Genomic DNA, 21,717 nt, shown 5'->3' on the forward strand with positions numbered 1-21,717 from the left:
AGACTTATTGAAGGAAAATATGTACACTGGGGATCAAAATCAGAGAACAATTTATAAACAATTGAACAATTCTGAAATAATGTCATCTTCACTGCTCAGTTGAAGGAGTTTTTGTCCTGTCTATACCATGCTACCAGAACACCTTTTCCACAAAATAACTAAGGCATTTAAAAAAAAACATTATTTTGCAGAAAACACACTGATCAAAATTAGAGAACACTTTCAGATACCTCCCAGTTATTTGTGTTAATCTGGCACCTGGTGCTAATTTCCTTGATTATCTGTCAACCCCTATTTAACTGGCAGCCTAACTTCCAGTTTCACTGACTCTGCAAGATGGTGGGCCGTTCTAAAGTGACTGAACAGCAGGTTGTCCAGATGAAGGCCAAAGGAATGACCCTATCAGCCATAGCAAGACAAGTTGGTCGTTCCAAATATGTGATTTCAAGAATATTGAATCTTTACAACATCACAAACTCATTCAAGTCTGCCAAGAAGGCTGGTCGTCCACGGAAGACAAATACAAGAGAGGACAGGATACTGCGGAGGATCTCAATGGGCAATCGTTTCCACACTGCAGCTGGAATTGCTCACCAGTTCAGCGCTGAACAGGGTAGGGATCTGTCTCGTCATACAGTGTCTCGACGTTTAAGAGCATTAGGACTGAAAGCCCACTCTGCACAGTACAAACCCAAATAACCTGCAGGATTTCATCTTCATGATCACAACACTTCAAACAAAACATCTACAGTACATACAGGATTCAGGGCCATTTTTCGATATTTATATATATGTAATTTTGTATTATTTATATTAGGAGTCTTTAATGCATATGTTTAAAAAATGACCATGTTACTGTATGTACAATGATACTAATTGTGTTCATGTATTGCAAACACTTAATTAGGAACACATAATGTGTGTGTGTGTGTGTGTGTGTGTGTGTGTGTGTGTGTGTGTGTGTGTGTGTGTGTGTGTGTGTGTGTGTGTGTGTGTGTGTAATTATTTGTACAAAGAGTTCCGTCTCATCACTTTCATTATTTTAGATCAAACATGTGCCCTACTACTATCAGGTCAAATACAATGTACTCGTAGGAAAAAACACAAAAAACAAAGTGTCCAAAAACTTACGACCCCCAGGCTGAAATAGTCCACGCAGAAACAAAACAGAGTAAGAACAGGAGCTTTGAGGGTTGGGATTTGGACTGTAGTTTATGTTAACAGTCTGCTACACTGACTCAGGACTACAGTTTGTATCTGATCATCACTTCACCTCAACATCATTTAGCTGTAATAAATGGACATTCAGTGAAACCCAGATGAGGACGGGTTCCCTCTTGAGTCTGGTTCCTCTCAAGGTTTCTTCCTTATGCCGTCTCGGGGAGTTTTTTCTCGCCACAGTCGGCACCGGCTTGTTCATCAGAGACAAACTTACACATAAACATCTCATTTATTTTTATCACCACATTATCTGTGTAAAGCTGCTTCGAAACAATGTTCATTGTTAAAACGCAATACAAATAAAATGAATTGAAAATCTGGTTTTGTTGAAATAACAGGTTAACAGATGATAACTGGATAAATAACTAATGAATAAAAGCTCCATCCAGCCAATTAACATGCAAACTGCAGAAACACTTCATATAAACAGAATGTAGAATCACTGAAAGCATTTTAAATGAGATTCATGTGTCTGTTTTGTGTACATACAGGATTCAGGGCCATTTTTCTAGATTGATATTTGAAGGTAATTTTGTATTAAAATAATATTTTGCAGTGTGTTTGTGCTTTAAGTGCTTTGGGACTCAAGTCTCCAGCTGGTCATGTGACCAGAGTGATGTGTACAGAATCGATTTTATGATGTCATAATACAAATTTGAGTATCTCATTGACAACCACCAAACAAACAAACAGCAGCAAGAAGCAGCAGCGATTAGCAGCAACCAAGAAAAATTTTGAAGATTTTCAAAATTTGATGGAAATTTTGCCAAAAAGATTTATGGCTCCATGAATTAATAAATAGAAACATTAAGATTTATAATCAAATCGAATCCACATGTCAAGATGTGATCATAACCTTTGGTAAAATAAAAGCTGATTCTTTTATGTAAAACACTATTTGTCAACAAACATTAGGGACCTTTGGGTCTTCAATATCAAGGTTTACATCAAATGTTAGGATCTTTTAGAGATCTTTTCCAAACATTGGAGCATTAATTGTTTTTGTAATTAAACCAACATGCTTTTTATTATTAAACTTCTCTCTGGACACGCACTGTTGGTGTGTCTCTGTTTATTCAGGTCTGTGCGGCAGTAATGGCGAGTCGAGGCGAGAGCAAGACGAGTTTCTCAAAGTGGAAATATGCTCATTATTTCACTTTAGTTGAGTATAAAGACAAAAACTTTTTAGTCTAATGTAAGCTGTGTCTTTCTGGTTCAAGCTCGTATCTACTGCGATAGCAACACCTCCAGAAACTCCATGCCTGAGGAGCTAGAAGCTAGAAGCTAACCCGGTGTTCTGTTCTACATTGTTGATAGTTTTCATACTTCAGCTGTGAAAGGAACATTTTTAAGAGCTCAACACAACAGCTTTTATGATGCAGAAGCCACTTTAGTTTTTTTTAAGTCAGTTTTGTGTTTGTAGACCATAACGCATAAAAGGGCATTAATGGGAACATTAAAGAAGGTTCTTTAAAAGTAACTAAAAGTTAGTTTTAACAGTAACACATTACTTTTGGTGTAAATAATCAACAAGTAATTGAGTTACTTTTGAATAAAGTAACGAGTAACTGTAACTAGTTACTATTTTTTAGTAACCAGCACAACACTGGTGATAAGTATAGTATATTTAATCAAACTCATGTAACCTATTTACTCCAAGTATAATTAAATAATAATAATCAGTTAGTAATAAATAGAGTAGAATAGGGTCTGACTAATGTTATGAGTGTGTAGGAGAAACAAAAACAAGGCAGACTTAAGCATGTTTATTGGGAAAGAAGAGTTTGTGGGCCATTGCTGCTGCAGAAGACATGGGTGAGCAATCAGGATCAGACTCAGGGGAAGATATGGGAGGATAATAATAATGATCAGGTGAGAGAACGGGGGAAGTAGGAGAATAATCAGTAGGGGACCAACATGAAGGATAAGGAGGAGATGGTAGAGTTGATGCAGGAATGAGGAGTCGTCATAGTCTTCATTGTTGGTCTGTGTCACCTGATGATAAACAGCAGGAAGGTCAGACGAGGTCTGTGTGCCCATATCACGTGTAAAAGTATTCTTCACGATGCGAGGAGGCAGACAGGGTTCTCTGGAACAGCTGGAGTAGAGATGTTTAATAAATGGAGCAATCTCAGTGGTGAGGAAGAAGAGCTGAAATTGACGATACTGTCGGAGGAGAACGCCCTAAGAGCTGTCCCAGAACGTCTGTGAGATGGAGCTGAATAAAAGAAACCAACAGAGATACGATGTAAAAGGGTGAAATCACAATGACTAAATATAAAATGTATATGTTCATGTAGGGACAAAAGTAATAAAATAAACAGTTATTGAACAGTATTCACAGCATCAGTTTAAATATTAAATCACAATAACACAGAGATTAAATCAGTTTACAATACATGAGTTCTTCATGGGTTCATCTGATGCACACAATACTATAAAGTTTAGTTCCAATGCAGCCTCATAACATCATAGTTCAAGTATAACTTTTGACAACTGCAGTTAGTAGAAAACATCAGAAATAACTATTTAATAGATTCATTTTAATAATTCAGTCCATTCAGTTTGGTCAATTCAGTTAGAAAAGATTCGATTCGATGATTTTGACTCCTTAGATTCAGTTCAAGTGACTCGGTTCAAGAGTTCAGTTCGGTCACTTCTATTCAAAACAATGAGGTCGACCGAGACTGAATCCATAGATAGTTCAAGAAATTTCCTTTCAGCAGTCTCTCAAAAGAAACCAGCAGGTGGTCAGAATGTTCCTACTCTGTTCCTGGGTTAGTTTCAGGGGTTCACCTCAGTCAGCTTCATCTGGTCATTTATGATTCTACAACATTCATATAGTCACTGGGTCAACTTCCGGATTGTGTGTAATCTTCCTCTGTAATCTGTACATGCGCAGAGTGTGTGTGTGTGAGAGAGAGAGAGAAATAAAGTGAGTGACATGATGATGTCACCGGCAGAGGGCGGGGCATCTAGGTGTGATGTCACAGTGTGACACGTCTATATAATTCAAAGCGTGCTTTTGTTTCTCATTTGTGAATTTACCAATTGTAAGTAAAGAGACACTAAAATTGACAACCACCAAACAAACAAACAGCAGCAAGAAGCAGCAGCGATTAGCAGCAACTAAAAAAACATTACAAATCCTCTTCTATTGAACATTTCTTTATACAGGTACCTGGTAAGTCGTCTAAATAATTATGGTAGAATATTGTAGATTATTTAGTAGAAGACTCGAAAAGTACAAAGTCATTATTTAGCGACATTAGCATGGGTAACTAGCCGGCTAGCTAATCTTAGCTTTTATAGTTTAACTTTTTATATTAATCCAACAAATGTACCTAATAATTAGTATAGAATCTATTAGATACAATGAAGTAGCTTAATTTAACCTATTTATCCCATATTTTAATCAAACTCATGTAACCTGTTTACTCCAAGTATAATTAACATAATATACTAATAAATAGAGTAGAATAGGGTCTGACTAATGTTATGAGTGTGTAGGAGAAACAAAAACAAGGCAGACTTAAGCATGTTTATTGGGAAAGAAGAGTTTGTGGGCCATTGCTGCTGCAGAAGACATGGGTGAGCAATCAGGATCAGACTCAGGGGAAGATATGGGAGGATAATAATAATGATCAGGTGAGAGAACGGGGGAAGTAGGAGAATAATCAGTAGATGACCAACATGAAGGATAAGGAGGAGATGGTAGAGTTGATGCAGGAATGAGGAGTCGTCATAGTCTTCATTGTTGGTCTGTGTCACCTGATGATAAACAGCAGGAAGGTCAGACGAGGTCTGTGTGCCCATATCACGTGTAAAAGTATTCTTCACGATGCGAGGAGGCAGACAGGGTTCTCTGGAACAGCTGGAGTAGAGATGTTTAATAAATGGAGCAATCTCAGTGGTGAGGGAGAAGAGCTGAAATTGACGATACTGTCGGAGGAGAACGCTCCTAAGAGCTGTCCCAGAACATCTGTGAGATGGAGCTGAATAAAAGAAACCAACAGAGATACGATGTAAAAGGGTGAAATCACAATGACTAAATATAAAATGTATATGTTCATGTGGGGACAAAAGTAAATGATAATAAAATAAAGGTTCTGTTTAAACCCAATTTTACATGAACAGAAGTTAAAGTAATAAAATAAACAGTTATTGAACAGTATTCACAGCATCAGTTTAAATATTAAATCACAATAACACAGAGATTAAATCAGTTTACAATACATGAGTTCTTTATGGGTTCATCTGGTCACACAATACTATAAAGTTTAGTTCCAATGCAGCCTCATAACATCATAGTTCAAGTATAACTTTTGACAACTGCAGTTAGTAGAAAACATCAGAAATAACTATTTAATAGATTCATTTTAATAATTCAGTCCATTCAGTTTGGTCAATTCAGTTAGAAAAGATTCGATTCGATGATTTTGACTCCTTAGATTCAGTTCAAGTGACTCGGTTCAAGAGTTCAGTTCGGTCACTTCTATTCAAAACAATGAGGTCGACCGAGACTGAATCCATAGATAGTTCAAGAAATTTCCTTTCAGCAGTCTCTCAAAAGAAACCAGCAGGTGGTCAGAATGTTCCTACTCTGTTCCTGGGTTAGTTTCAGGGGTTCACCTCAGTCAGCTTCATCTGGTCATTTATGATTCTACAACATTCATATAGTCACTCGGGTCAACTTCCGGATTGTGTGTAATCTTCCCTCTGTAATCTGTACATGCGCAGAGTGTGTGTGTGTGAGAGAGAGAGAGAGAGAGAGAGAGAGAGAAAGATATTGACTATCTGAAGCAATAAAATGAACAAATACCAGTGCTGATCATTAGGATGCACGAGATTTCCAAACATGATGGGCAGATAACGCAATAAACACCAGCTCTGAGTGGCATTTAAGCCCAAGTCATTGGAACCCTCTTAATTGTACACCAGGAGGTTTATTGTTTTGTTCCATGAAGCCATAGTTGAAACTCTGAATTCTTCTGTCTACTTCTGCTGATGTGGTGTAATTTTTAATCAGGTGCTGAATTAGTAATTTCATCTCAAATTGAGCAACCCCCTCTAATATGTCGTTCATAATATCAACTGAAAAATTTGCAGTGGTGTGGAAATATTGCAATGAATTTAAAAGGCAAGACTTTTTACTCCCATTACATAAGGCAGACTGGGATTGCTCTGCATCCTCTGGCAGTGTTCAGTGTGAAGTTCTTTAGTTCGCACTGTCATCTTTGGACTATCTTCACTGAACACTGTCTGAAAGTCCTCTTTCTCTAGTAGGCAAAAGCGGCAACAGTACCTAGCACTATATATATATATATATATATATATATATATATATATATATATATATATATATATATATATATATATATATATATATATATATATATATATATATATATATATATATATATATATATATATATATATATATATATATATATATATATATATATATATATATATATATATATATATATATATATATATATATATATATATATATATATATATATATATATATATATATATATATATATATATATATATATATATATATATATATATATATATATATATATATATATATATATATATATATATATATATATATATATATATATATATATATATATATATATATATATATATATATATATATATATATATATATATATATATATATATATATATATATATATAAACAGCAGAAACAGAAAGCTGAACCTCTACAAGCCCAAAGAGTCGCAGAAAATCTCTGAGGAAACAAAGATTCTTAGGTGAGGGAAGAGAAATGAGGATGGAAACCCGAGAGTGACTGGAGGAAGCTGTACAGCTGTTCAGCAATATGACTTCAGCACTAGAGAAAGAAAACCAGAGAAAGAAAAGAGGAGATCAAGCTGGACATGTCCTACATATAATAAAGTACAAACATATCAGTGATTATTGTAACTCAATATTTTTATTACTTCAAAATAAATAAATATCTTAAATATATCATCAAAAGATCATTCTGAGAAACCAAGAGCAATTGGAGAAACATGAAGCTCAGCTGAGGGCACTTTGGGTTCTGACTATGAGAAACAGAAAGCTGAACCTCTACAAGCCCAAAGAGTCGCAGAAAATCTCTGAGGAAACAAAGATTCTTAGGTGAGGGAAGAGAAATGAGGATGGAAACCCGAGAGTGACTGGAGGAAGCTGTACAGCTGTTCAGCAATATGACTTCAGCACTAGAGAAAGAAAACCAGAGAAAGAAAAGAGGAGATCAAGCTGGACATGTCCTACATATAATAAAGTACAAACATATCAGTGATTATTGTAACTCAATATTTTTTATTACTTCAAAATAAATAAATATCTTAAATATAGTGTGTGTTTTGTTTATATTATAAAATTATTATTGTACATCATTTAAATTTAACTAAGAATTAAAATCCACATGATAAACTTTGAAAAAATGTGACAAAAGTAAATGATAATAAAATAAAGGTTTTGTTTAAACCCAATTTTACATGAACAGAAGTTAAAGTAATAAAATAAACAGTTATTGAACAGTATTCACAGCATCAGTTTAAATATTAAATCACAATAACACAGAGATTAAATCAGTTTACAATACATGAGTTCTTCATGGGTTCATCTGATGCACACAATACTATAAAGTTTAGTTCCAATGCGGCCTCATAACATCATAGTTCAAGTATAACTTTTGACAACTGCAGTTAGTAGAAAACATCAGAAATAACTATTTAATAGATTCATTTTAATAATTCAGTCCATTCAGTTTGGTCAATTCAGTTAGAAAAGATTCGATTCGATGATTTTGACTCCTTAGATTCAGTTCAAGTGACTCGGTTCAAGAGTTCAGTTCGGTCACTTCTATTCAAAACAATGAGGTCGACCGAGACTGAATCCATAGATAGTTCAAGAAATTTCCTTTCAGCAGTCTCTCAAAAGAAACCAGCAGGTGGTCAGAATGTTCCTACTCTGTTCCTGGGTTAGTTTCAGGGTTCACCTCAGTCAGCTTCATCTGGTCATTTATGATTCTACAACATTCATATAGTCACTCGGGTCAACTTCCGGATTGTGCGTAATCTTCCCTCTGTAATCTGTACATGTGCAGAGTGTGTGTGTGTGAGAGAGAGAGAGAGAGAGAGAGAGAGAGAGAGAAATAAAGTGAGTGACATGATGATGTCACCGGCAGAGGGCGGGGCATCTAGGTGTGATGTCACAGTGTGACACGTCTATATAATTCAAAGCGTGCTTTTGTTTCTCATTTGTGAATTTACCAATTGTAAGTAAAGAGACACTAAAATTGACAACCACCAAACAAACAAACAGCAGCAAGAAGCAGCAGCGATTAGCAGCAACTAAAAAAACATTACAAATCCTCTTCTATTGAACATTTCTTTATACAGGTACCTGGTAAGTCGTCTAAATAATTATGGTAGAATATTGTAGATTATTTAGTAGAAGACTCGAAAAGTACAAAGTCATTATTTAGCGACATTAGCATGGGTAACTAGCCGGCTAGCTAATCTTAGCTTTTATAGTTTAACTTTTTATATTAATCCAACAAATGTACCTAATAATTAGTATAGAATCTATTAGATACAATGAAGTAGCTTAATTTAACCTATTTATCCCATATTTTAATCAAACTCATGTAACCTGTTTACTCCAAGTATAATTAACATAATATACTAATAAATAGAGTAGAATAGGGTCAGACTGGGACTACAATTTTAATAATCCTTGCAGCCGTGGCATGTTTTATCTGTTGTGGAATTCCTTGTCATTGTTTAGACAATACGTACAGCTCCCAGTGTATAAAATTACAGGTGAAGAGTCTTCTACAGAAAACATCTCCACAGATATGGATCAAAACATCTATGTGGATTTGGATGGAGGGATTATGGCCCTAGTCAATGAGAAAAAATGACTGTAACAAACGTTTCCTTATAACTAAAAGCACTAAACTCTTTCTACGCTTTAATTCTGATTCTTTGATTATATCGTATATAAATCATGTTGTTGTTGTGTGTATTTTATGCTGTGTGCAGGAACATGGCAGCTGGTGAACAATGGTGGCTTCTGCAAGGTATGCGTCTGCATCAAGGCACGTGTTTGTACATCAAGCATGTGCTGAGGGGTATCGCTTCAACTTTGACACCTTTAGAGCTCCCTGCGATGCTTGTTTTTTTCTTGTTCTTCAAAAGCACTGCCTGTGGTGCCTGGAGCAGCCCACCTGTCCTTTAGGTAAACGGTGCCATCATTTACCCCGTAAATGGTTCAGGTTTCCTCCAGAAAAGGACGAATTCGTTTGGGAAACTGATGCGGACCGTTCAGACCGGTGATGGACATTCTGCACCACGCTGACATGTTCTCCCAGATGGAATGTGGCTAGATTCCATCCAGAACTCTGTCTATGATCTTCCTGCAGGACTTCAGCTGATCACCCGTATCTATCATGTGCGAGGGCTATTACCCTTGCCCAATCGTTTGGAGTTCCTGCCAGCTCGCTGGTTGCTCCGAGCACTCACAGTTTTCTCTTCACGGAATTCGTCATGCAAAGCACCTTTGTAACGTACTACACCATCACCTTCTGTGGCTATGTTCTATGGACAACTTTAACAGTTAATGTCAATATACAGCATGAATAAAGATACAGTGATGTCTTCCATCAAAGTTTCAGTATTACACACTTTCAGGAGATCATTACTAAGTATGTGCTAAGTAGAAAAGAATACCACAAGAACAACAATTACATGATAAACTTTGAAAAAATGTGACAAAAGTAAAATTGCACAATTATTAAAAGATGAAGTTAAACCATGATTTTTCAAACGCTGTATGACCTCCTCATGGATTCTTGCATCTTGCTTATATCCCTCTTGTGGGGCAGGGGGCTGTGGCTCGGGGTCATAATGCTGAGGGGGAGGGAGGTCAGGAGGGAGAGGGAAACTGGTCCTCAGTCCCACATTGTGCAAAACACCACACACCCTTATAATCTTACACACTGAGCATCTGAGGGGTGAAGCCTCTGTCACCTGTCATATTATAGACTACATCAGGACAATGTTTACAATTTCTACATGTTGTTAAAGTCACCAAGAAGCCAGTCATCACATCCTGCAGCTGCCTGTAGTCTGTTCCCTACACTGCTATGTGTCAGGATAAAGGAATCATGTGCTGAAGCAGGTCAGTGTGCAACAATGTTTGTGAGGGTCGTGTTAGAGTCACATATGACTTGCACTTTAACAGAAAGCTGTTTATCAGTGTTGGGCAGTAAAACCGATAACGCGTTACTTTTACAGTAACTAATACTGTAACTTCGTAAACATGGTGCACCTGCTACTGTTTAGCTGAGATCTTTCCGGTCTCTGCGGCCTTGACTTGAGGGTGGCAAAAGGTGAACCAGCAACAGAATGGAAGACATGTCGCTGTCCCACCCTAGAGACACAGAAAACAAATTAATCACATTTTTTGGTATTTAGGCAGAAGGGGTGGAGCATAACCTCCAAATCACTTTAACTTGACTTAGCTTAACTTGGAAGAGGTGCTGGTATAAATACATTAACCACTCCAGTACTTTAGTTAATACTGCACACAGATTCAGTATTAAGAGCACATTCATGGCCTAGTCTTGATGAATACAGATGTGTGGATGAATTTAGTTGAAACCTCCACATATATTGAACTGAGCTCATACAGTTAAACTTTACCTACAAAATATCAAAGATGCTTTTGTTATTCAGACTCCCAAATTAAAACAATTTCAAACTGTAAACATGCACCTGCAAATCATATGTAATGGATATAGTTGTGTCTACAATTTAAACTGTAGATCTTAGTAAAGCTATGCTTGTCATTAATGTGCAACTTCCTCTTAAATAATTTAAGGTGTACCACAGTATAGATACAGTACCTTCTTCAACTTCAGTGGCTTCAGCATTTTGGATGAGGTCTTGGAGCTCACTAGTCTGTGTGAGGCCACGGCTCTGTGCAATAACCTTTGCTTTTATGTTGGTAGACCACTTCTCCAACAACTTTGCAGAGGTCACATCACCAAACAGAAGTCCAAAATCTTGATCAATCTGCAAAGATAATTAAAGTAGGTACCATAGTAGGAACTGACTCTGTTTACCTAACGAGTCTCTGTTACTGCAGAACAACAATAGCACTTGATTTCATATTTGTCTGTTTTCATGTTTTAAGAATTTAAGTCTCACACACCAAGCCTGGTATATCCAGGAATCGGGAAAATTGATAGAATATCAGTTGACTCTTTAGGGTCGTGCAGCAGTTTCTGGCGATGGGCCAGTGTTAACTTCATCTTTTCCTTTACCACTGCCTCATCAGCTGTATGCTTCATCAGGGCTATTGCTTCCTGACACTGACGGTCTTCAGTCAAACTGCAGTCGTCTTTGTAGGGATGTCTGTCAGCAGTTGGCCCACCTGAAAGTGTTTAAGACAATATGAAAACCAAAAATTTGTAGTTCCTTTTCTTTCCAAAGCACAATGCATTAATGCCAAAACTAGATAAATAACACGAAATAACATGTAAAACATGCATATATCCCAGAGTGCCATTTAAATTTGCCCAACGTTGATGATTATGCAAAAAATGTTTGCATTAAAAAAAAACAGTGATTATATTTTTTAGAGATGCTATGTAACATGGAGACCTCATTCACAATATGACTTAATTAAAGATCAATTAGGAACAAAAGAATACTTCAAAGACAAGTCACAAATGTTAAGATGTGTAAAATAAGCAAGTTGTATATTCATTTGAAAATAACAAAGTTAACCAAGCCTAATAAATATTAGCCAACCTAATAAAAGCATGGACTTAACATCAAATCTTGCACCTGTTTGTGGTTGCCGTGGGCGCTTCATCCGTCCCTCTGATGCTTCTTTCTGCAGAGTTTTAATTCGCCACGCCAAATATCCACTTCCATCTTCTGCATTGTAATAATGCTCCTATTACCAGAACAATAAACAGACCTAGTAGTTATACATTACCAGATTAAGGCAATGAATGCCATATCAATTATAATGAAGATATACTTTACTTTGCAATATACAGAATGTCTCCTCCTGTAAATCAAAAATATTGAGAGGCAACTGCTACTTACATATCCAAGCTTGCTTCTGGGGTCAGCCAAGCATGGGAATAGGGAAATGATTCCCTTTGCATATTTTTCCTTCAAATGTCGGGAAGGGCTTGTTCTACACACACAAACCAAAGCAATTATAATTATAACCCATAACATCATAAACAACAATTTACGAAGTAATGTATGGACAACTTACCCATGTTCATTTGTCAAATGTGCTACCAAGATTTTCACCATGTCACGTCTTCGGGCATCTGACAGACCTTTGGTGCGGGCATATTCGTTTATGACCTTTTCACCTCCAGGGCTGGTCTTTAGGATATCTTCAATCATCTGGAGGGGGAATGATGCGATGTTGTGCAGGGATTATAAATTACCAACTGACAAGTGTATATAGCTCCAAATATTTTAATTTTTTAAGTCATTCTATATAGATATAATTCAGAGGCAAGATTGGTGATCCTTACCTTGGCAAGACGACGTTCCTCAGCTTGATTTTTTTCAGGAGGGCTTCTAATCAACATTGCTGTGTCATCGGACTCTGACGTACCTTCAGTATCTCCTAATGAGCTTGAGCTTAAAGAATCTTCAATATAAACCATATCAATGGTCTGATTATCTGTTCATGCTACTGTGGCAGCATGCAACACAGCTATTAAGAATTAATCCAATAGCCATATTAGTTTATGCAAATCAGTGAATTGGTGAATATAACTGAATGTCAAAAAATTTACCATCAATGTTTGCTGTGCCTGGGATGACAATTTCTAAGACACCAAGATCTGGTCGTGTCAGCAGATATCTGAATGCTTCCTCATCAACTTCTGTCTTCGAGTCATCAAAGACTTTAACATCCAATGTAGGAAGATCAAATTTCTTGGCAACTGAAGGAAGACACACCAATGGAAAATTGACAAAGGCCAGCAATGCAAAAGGAACTACAATAGTTATTTTTTAATCTCATAATATACAATCATACACTTAATATATTACTTAAAAATATATATTTCAGACTAAAAGGTATTTATGATATTAAAAATGTTAAAGTTTATCTCTTACCACATTCCAAAAATGATTGAAATGTAAAAGGTTTTGAAGAAAAAATATATCTCTTGCTGTCTTTGAACTTCACTCTGACAACATTGTTGGTTTGCATCCTGAAAGAACCAAAAAGACAAACTTAAACAAGGCGATAACACTCACAGTCCGATGAATAAAAGAACATTCATTAGTGCACTAGGCAACATGTGTTTTTAATATGAAATAACTGTCCAATAGTTCTGTTAAGGCAAGGTGATCAATATATCTTTATTTGGACTGTAATTGTTTCTCATGTGAAATAAATCTGCATGCACCTCAGTGATGAATCTCATGCATTTGTGGTGATTTATTCACGGAGGAGTGAGTTTTATGATCCTACAAACCAGGGAACGCGCTTATCAAGTGTAATAATGTAATAGGCTATTCTTGAAATTTTTATTTTAATAAGTAAGATTTCATTTAATAGGAAATTAATATCATATTTATTGTGTGATTATTTACATCTGTTAAAAACTAGGAAGATACATACAATTGAAATGAATTTCTTTTTAACTCAAAATGATGGATGTCATTTTTAAAAAATGAAAATTTGTTAAAAGTTATAATGCAGCCTCTTATTTACACACGGAAAACAAAGTTGCTTGGTTTACATTTTTAATGTCTAATTGAAGGCTATATTATGTAAACATTTAACGCCCATTTCTAACGTTTAACTGTTTATTTCCCTCTTTCTCCTTTCAACTGAGGAATATTGTTCTTGTAAATACTTCCCAGGATTTCAGTAATAAAAGTGTACATATTACAAATGCATGCAAATACAGTGAAGCAACAGTTGTGTTCAGTGGTCAAAAAGGATTCAAAGAGTGAATTCTGAAATGAAACACCAAGATTCTAGGTTTAGACGGCAATAAAATCACCAAACAGCCCATGAATAATAATAAATAATGAAAATATCTTACATTCCTATCAGAAACAATTATCGTCCAAATAGGGTAATGCACATCAAAATAGCCCCAGCAATCTAATTACGGCTAACTTTAACTTAACTCTATACCGAGTCAAGTACATGTGGTGCACAACCATAGACTGTATAAAAACAGTGCACAACTCGTGAAGCTTGTCACAAAAGATTAGTGGACGAACATTTGATAAGCAGCTAACGTTAGCTAGTTTTTCTTGTGTCAATTAACGTTAACGTTTGTAATCTAACAACATTATATGCTAGCTATTTGCTTTCAATATAACTTAGTTCTCACTTCAACACGAGAAAGCTATCGCACTCTAAAATTCCTAAAAAAAAACGTGCCAAAATGATCTAAGCTAAACACAGAGGTGAATATTATAAAAATGAATACGACTTTGAAACTTTACTTACTTTACCATCCAGCAGAAGCGCACGTTCTCTTCTCAAATCGAAGCAGCAGCGGTCGATGGCTGTGACTAACAGTAATGGCGGAACGAGACGAAACTTTGGGAAGAGAACAGTTAGGGCAGAAACAAGTTATTCTATTGTGTTCGGCAATTATAAAATATTGTAAAAATCGCCGACCAGCCCTTGTAAATTCTGAAAATACCTTACATTCCCAAAATTAGCCTCCGAATAGAGATAATAATGCACATCAAAATAGCCCCCAGCAATCTAATTACGGCTAACTTTAACTTAACTCTATACCGAGTCAAGTACATGTGGTGCACAACTCGAGCGCTAGTCACAATATTTTTGTGGACAAACATTTAATAGGCTGCTAGAGTACTTACTGATGTCAATTAACGTTCGTAATTTTTTTATATTAACTTAGCTGTTTGCTTTAAAGGTTAACGTTACTTAGTCTAACTTAGTTCTAACCTGGTGCTCAAGCTAACATGAGAAAGCGATGTAATATGCAAAAAAAAAAAAACGTGCCAAAATGATCTAAGCTAAACACAGAGGTGAATATTATAAAAATGAATACGACTTTGAAACTTTACTTACTTTACCATCCAGCAGAAGCGCACGTTCTCTTCTCAAATCGAAGCAGCAGCGGTCGATGGCTGTGACTAACAGTAATGGCGGAACGAGACGAAACTTTGGGAAGAGAACAGTTAGGGCAGAAACAAGTTATTCTATTGTGTTCGGCAATTATAAAATATTGTAAAAATCGCCGACCAGCCCTTGTAAATTCTGAAAATACCTTACATTCCCAAAATTAGCCTCCGAATAGAGATAATAATGCACATCAAAATAGCCCCCAGCAATCTAATTACGGCTAACTTTAACTTAACTCTATACCGAGTCAAGTACATGTGGTGCACAACTCGAGCGCTAGTCACAATATTTTTGTGGACAAACATTTAATAGGCTGCTAGAGTACTTACTGATGTCAATTAACGTTCGTAATTTTTTTATATTAACTTAGCTGTTTGCTTTAAAGGTTAACGTTACTTAGTCTAACTTAGTTCTAACCTGGTGCTCAAGCTAACATGAGAAAGCGATGTAATATGCAAAAAAAAAAAAAATGTGGCAAAATGATCTGAGCTAATAACAGGGGTGAATATTATGAAAACGAATACCAAAACTTTGAAACTATTACTTTACCATCCAGCAGTTCTCTTCTCAGCAGCAGCGGTCGACGGCCGTGACTAACATGGCGGATAAACGAAACTTTGGGAAGAGAACAGTTACGGGAGGAGTCACAGTTACTCTGTGATTTTGCTCCCACTCTACTGATACGTTTGACTCTATACACTCAAAATAGAGCAAAAACAACTATTTTTGAGGGAAAAAAAAATAACTCTGGAAAAACTACTCAGCCATTTTTCCTGTGTAAATGAAAATGTATTTTCTTTGAGAAAATTCAATTAAAGTTCACACATCTGTAGAGAGGAGGCAGGTGGATAATCCTCTTAACGACTTCTTTTGTGTGTGTGTGCATTATAAGAGCACATTATAAGGTGATTACTGTGTTGTGATTGTCAGGGGATGCACTGGCATTTCTTCTTTAGGTAACCTGGAAGTGATGGTGGACGACTACGTTTCTGCCCTGGTTGAGAAATTGAATTCTATCAGTGCTGATGTCTCACTAACTCTTCCTCTGCCCACAGATAAGCCAACACACCCTTTAAAGAAGTCTGAAGCCTACCAAGGTCGTTGAGCCGAAGTATCTGGGTCCAGCTGTAACCAGAACTGGAGTTCTGACTGATCATCAGCCACAGTGGATACACGCAAGCAGGATCAAAACAGCACCCACTTATTCTATGCACTAATTGGTCTGTTGACCTAAGAAGCCTACCTAAGTGAGTATTCAGGGCTGAAACAGTTGAGAGCCCACAGAAAGATCATTTCTTTATAGTAGAAAGGGGGCCACCTCCGGGGTGAAGATCTGACTCACTTGACTGTTTAGTTTAGCTCACCCTGATACCTGCTCTAGGTCTAAATTCTATAACTATATGTGCATAGTTGTAACTAGACTCCGAATTTTTCTTATTCTCTTTGAACACATTATTCAGTGAGAAGAAACTGTTCTGTATACCTTATAATACTGCTAATAGACATACTGAACAAGCACTGAGAAATAATTGTCTCATGATATCTTGGAGAACATGAAACATGCTGAACAAAGTTTTTTTGAGAAGATTAGGAGTTTGTTTACGAGTGTTGAACAATATTTTGTTTTAGGATTGATTCTTGTATTGATTGTTGGAATTATAGTTTGTATGTTGCCATATTTGATGACGATGGTGAGACATGCCATAAAGGCCTCGATTGGAGTGGTGATGATGAAGGATTATATGCATGTAGGGAAAGAATGAAATGGAATCTGTATGTTTTGTTTGTCTTTATCTTTTCATTTGCAGTTTGTGTCACCGATTCTGTTCCCAGGATGAACATCCTATGTTTTGGTGTGTGATGCTAAATCATAAATGATTTAAAGTGGCCATTGTTAGTGTTAAGATGATTCTCACACTATCTCACACACATTCCTTTGTCTGTTCAGTGTCTATAGAATATTTACGATGTTAGTCTGTAAGGTAAACAGGGAGTCCTTATCTGGGCTCACACATCTCCGGCTAGTATATCCTCTTGTCTAAACAGGAAACAAGTTTAGGACAGCCTTTTCTCTGTATGTGTATATATACGTTCTGCTGCCTGCAATAAACAGAAGAGAAAGAACATGCATTCTGTGTGCTGTGTATTTCTTCTTCCCTGATATCAGAAAGGCACCACGGGCATAGCAGGTCATATGGAAAACCTCTCCAAGAACTAAGTTTTGTTTGGGCATGATAAAAATCTAACAATAATATAATTCATTTAAATCTCATGCTATAGGTCTGGTATCTGCCCCTGAGTGTCATAATGCCTGTCATTTTGGATGTTAATATTAAGGTGGGTAGTCGATACACCAGGTTTCCCTTCACTGTGCAAGAACAGGCTGAAATTAAAATGCACTTTGCAGCAATGTTCAGTTTTCAAAATGTAATCAACACAATTGACTGCACTCATATTTCTGTAAAAACTCCGTATGAAAAGGAATTTGTTTATGTTAATAAACAGCATATGCTTTCTGTTAAAGTGCAAGTCATATGTAACTCTAACACGACCCTCACAATTATTGTGGCACGCTGACCTGCTTCAGCACATGATTCCTTTATCCTGACACATAGCAGTGTAGGGAACAGACTACAGGCAGCTGCAGGACGTGATGACTGGCTTCTTGTTGAGTTTAACAACATGTAGAAATTGTAAACATTGTCCTGATGTAGTCTATAATATGACAGGTGACAGAGGCTTCACCCCTCAGACGCTCCTCACCTCCTGAAATGCAGATGTGGAGCTCTGGATGTCTCAGGTGGAAGATTTCTATACCACCCATTAAAAGTGTACAAGATGATCAGGGTGTGTGGTGTTTTGCACAATGTGGCACTGAGGACCAGTTTCCCTCTCCCTCCTGACCTCCCCCCCCTCAGCATTATGACCCCGAGCCACAGCCCCCTGCCCCACAAGAGGGATATAAACAAGATGGTTTAACTTCATCTTTTAATAATTATACAATTTTACTTTTGTCACATTTTCCCAAAGGTTTATCATCTGGATTTTAATTATTTAGTTTAAAAGCATCCTCCAGTTGAGAAACACTGATTTGGAATCAGGATTTAAATGATGTCAAACACTTCAATAAACAAGTGATTTAATATTTTGGATTTTTATTGATTTTATTCATTATTATTGGACATGGAGAGGTTTAGCTTTCAGTTCCTGTCCTTGATGTCCAGACTCACTTTCCTTTTTTTTCTCTCTTTTTTCTTTTTTTTACTGGAATGGATGATAGTCGTCTGATCCAGTGCGGCAGGGGAACAGATATAGAACTGTGAGACTTCAGTGCAGACCACACCTCATCATGAAACCTCAAACCACCACCGTGATGTCTCGATGAGAATACCATTGAGTCTCTTCCGATTGTGTGACATTTGTGACAAAGGATAGGACGACAATTCCAATCACGATGTTTCGCTGGTTCAGTTGTCCATAGAACATAGCCACAGAAGGTGATGGTGTAGTACGTTACAAAGGTGCTTTGCATGACGAAGTCCGTGAAGAGAAATCCGTGAGTTCTCAGAGCAACCAGTGAGCGGGCAGGAACTCCAAACGATTGGGCAAGGGTAATAACCCTACGCACATGAAAGATACGGGTGATCAGCTGAAGTCCTGCAGGAAAATCATAGACAGAGTTCTGGATGGAATCTAGCCACATTCCATCTGGGGAGAACATGTCAGCGTGGTGCAGAATGTCCATCACCGGTCTGAACCGGTCCTCATCAGTTTCCCAAACAAATTCGTCCTTTTCTGGAGGAAACCTGAACCATTTACAGGGTAAATGATGGCACCGTTTACCTAAAGGACAGGTGGGCTGCTCCAGGCACCACAGGCAGTGCTTTTGAAGAACAAGGAAATAACAAGCATCGCAGGTATCTCTAAAGTTGACAAAGTTGAAGCGAAACCCCTCAGCACATGCTTCGATGTACAAACACGTGCCTTGATGCAGACGCATACCTTGCAGAAGCCTCCTTTGTTCACCAGCTGCCATGTTCCTGCACACAGCATAAAATACACACAACAACAACATGATTTATATACGATATAATCAAAGGATCAGAATTAAAGCGTAGAAAGAGTTTAGTGCTTTTAGTTATAAGGAAACGTTTGTTACAGACATTTTTTCTCATTGACTAGGGCCATAATCCCTCCATCCAAATCCACATAGATGTTTTGATCCATATCTGTGGAGATGTTTTCTGTAGAAGACTCTTCACCTGTAATTTTATACACTGGGAGCTGTACGTATTGTCTAAACAATGACAAGGAATTCCACAACAGATAAAACATGCCACGGCTGCAAGGATTATTAAAATTGTAGTCCCAGTCTGACCCTATTCTACTCTATTTATTAGTATATTATGTTAATTATACTTGAAGTAAACAGGTTACATGAGTTTGATTAAAATATGGGATAAATAGGTTAAATTAAGCTACTTCATTGTATCTAATAGATTCTATACTAATTATTAAATACATATGATGGATCCATTTAAAAAGTTAAACTATAAAAGCTAAGCTTAGCTAGCCGGCTAGTTACCCATGCTAATGTCACTAAATAATGACTTTGTACTTTTCGAGTCTTCTATTAAATAATCTACAATATTTTGCCATAATTATTTAGACGACTTACCAGGTACCTGTATGAAGAAATGTTCAATAGAAGAGGATTTGTTATGTTTTTTTAGTTGCTGCTAATCGCTGCTGCTTCTTGCTGCTGTTTGTTTGTTTGATGGTTGTCAATTTTAGTGTCTCTTTACTTACAATTGCTAAATTCACAAATGAGAAACAAGACCACGCTCTGATTTATATATACGTGTCACACTGTGACATCACACCTAGATGCCCCGCCCTCTGCCTGTGACATCATCATGTCACTCACTTTCTTTCTCTCTCTTTCTCTCTATCTCTCTCACACACACACACACACACACACACACACACACACACACACACACACACACACACACACACACACACTGTGCAATTGAGTTTGACACCCTGATATAGATAAATATCATTAATTATTAATAATAACAATTAAAGGTAAACTGAGCACATTTTTTATTCTCAGAAGTGTGTATCAAACTAGTAGCCCTTCACATTAGTCGGTACCCAAGAAGTAGCTCTCGGTGTCAAAAAGGTTGGTGACCCCTGATTTATAATCTTGTTACATTTGTCCCTACATGAACATATACATTTTTATATTTAGTCATTGTGATTTCACCCTTTTACATCGTATCTCTGTTGGTTTCTTTTATTCAGCTCCATCTCACAGACGTTCTGGGACAGCTCTTAGGAGCGTTCTCCTCCGACAGTATCGTCAATTTCAGCTCTTCTCCCTCACCACTGAGATTGCTCCATTTAATAAACATCTCTCTACTCCAGCTGTTCCAGAGAACCCCTGTCTGCCTCCTCGCATCGTGAAGAATACTTTTACACGTGATATGGGCACACAGACCTCGTCTGACCTTCCTGCTGTTTATCATCAGGTGACACAGACCAACAATGAAGACTATGACAACTCCCAAATTCCTGCATCAACTCTACCATCTCCTCCTTATCCTTCATGTTGGTCCCCTACTGATTATTCTCCTACTTCCCCCGTTCTCTCACCTGATCATTATTATTATCCTCCCATATCTTCGCCTGAGTCTGATCCTGATTGCTCACCCATGTCTTCTGCAGCAGCAATGGCCCACAAACTCTTCTTTCCCAATAAACATGCTTAAGTCTGCCTTGTTTTTGTTTCTCCTACACACTCATAACATTAGTCAGACCCTATTCTACTCTATTTATTACTAACTGATTATTACCTCTTAAAAGAACCTTCTTAATGTTCCCATTAATGCCCTTTTATGCGTTATGGTCTACAAACACAAAACTGACTTAAAAAAACTAAAGTGGCTTCTGCATCATAAAAGCTGTTGTGTTGAGCTCTTAAACTATCAACAATGTAGAACAGAACACCGGGTTAGCTTCTAGCTTCTAGCTCCTCAGGCATGGAGCTTCTGGAGGTGTTGCTATCGCAGAAGATACGACCTTCGAACCAGAAAGACACAGCTTACATTAGACTAAAAAGTTTTTGTCTTTATACTCAACTAAAGTGAAATAATGAGCATATTTACACTTTGAGAAACTCGTCTGCTCTCGCCTCGCCATTACTGCCGCACAGACCTGAATAAACAGAGACACGCCCACAGTGCGTCTTCTTCCTGTTTACAGTGGTTCATCCTCCAATCCTACAATGTG

At 37.0% G+C, this 21,717-nt stretch overlaps 2 protein-coding genes across 3 annotated transcripts in view; both read right to left on the reverse strand.

Moving 5' to 3' along the window:
- LOC124384638 (eukaryotic translation initiation factor 4 gamma 3-like) overlaps positions 1-21,717 on the reverse strand; it is a 1,295,064-nt gene that overhangs the window by 1,144,984 nt on the left and 128,363 nt on the right. The gene's annotated exons all lie outside the window — the stretch shown is intronic.
- LOC124384510 lies at positions 10,592-21,036 on the reverse strand. Its single transcript, XM_046847438.1, has 9 exons — positions 20,937-21,036; positions 15,970-16,035; positions 13,088-13,237; positions 12,821-12,939; positions 12,550-12,686; positions 12,372-12,465; positions 12,105-12,216; positions 11,467-11,688; positions 10,592-10,683 (listed from the first exon to the last, which is right to left on the reverse strand). Exons 1-9 carry the CDS (start codon positions 21,034-21,036, stop codon positions 10,592-10,594), a joined length of 1,092 nt encoding a protein of 363 aa, XP_046703394.1.

This window comes from Silurus meridionalis, chromosome 4 (assembly GCF_014805685.1).
Source record: "Silurus meridionalis isolate SWU-2019-XX chromosome 4, ASM1480568v1, whole genome shotgun sequence".
In the NCBI taxonomy this organism is placed as follows: domain Eukaryota; kingdom Metazoa; phylum Chordata; class Actinopteri; order Siluriformes; family Siluridae; genus Silurus; species Silurus meridionalis.

What these genes read in the sequence shown, in the direction of transcription:
- LOC124384510 (XM_046847438.1), bottom strand. Translation starts at nt 21,036, where the DNA reads ATGAAGGATAAGGAGGAGATGGTAGAGTTGATGCAGGAATTTGGGAGT. An exon ending in AGGCACAGCAAACATTGATG is followed by an intron (nt 12,940 to 13,087) that starts GTAAATTTTTTG and finishes TTTATATTGAAG; the next exon opens with ATTCTTTAAGCTCAAGCTCA. An exon ending in AGGAACGTCGTCTTGCCAAG is followed by an intron (nt 12,687 to 12,820) that starts GTAAGGATCACC and finishes TTCCCCCTCCAG; the next exon opens with ATGATTGAAGATATCCTAAA.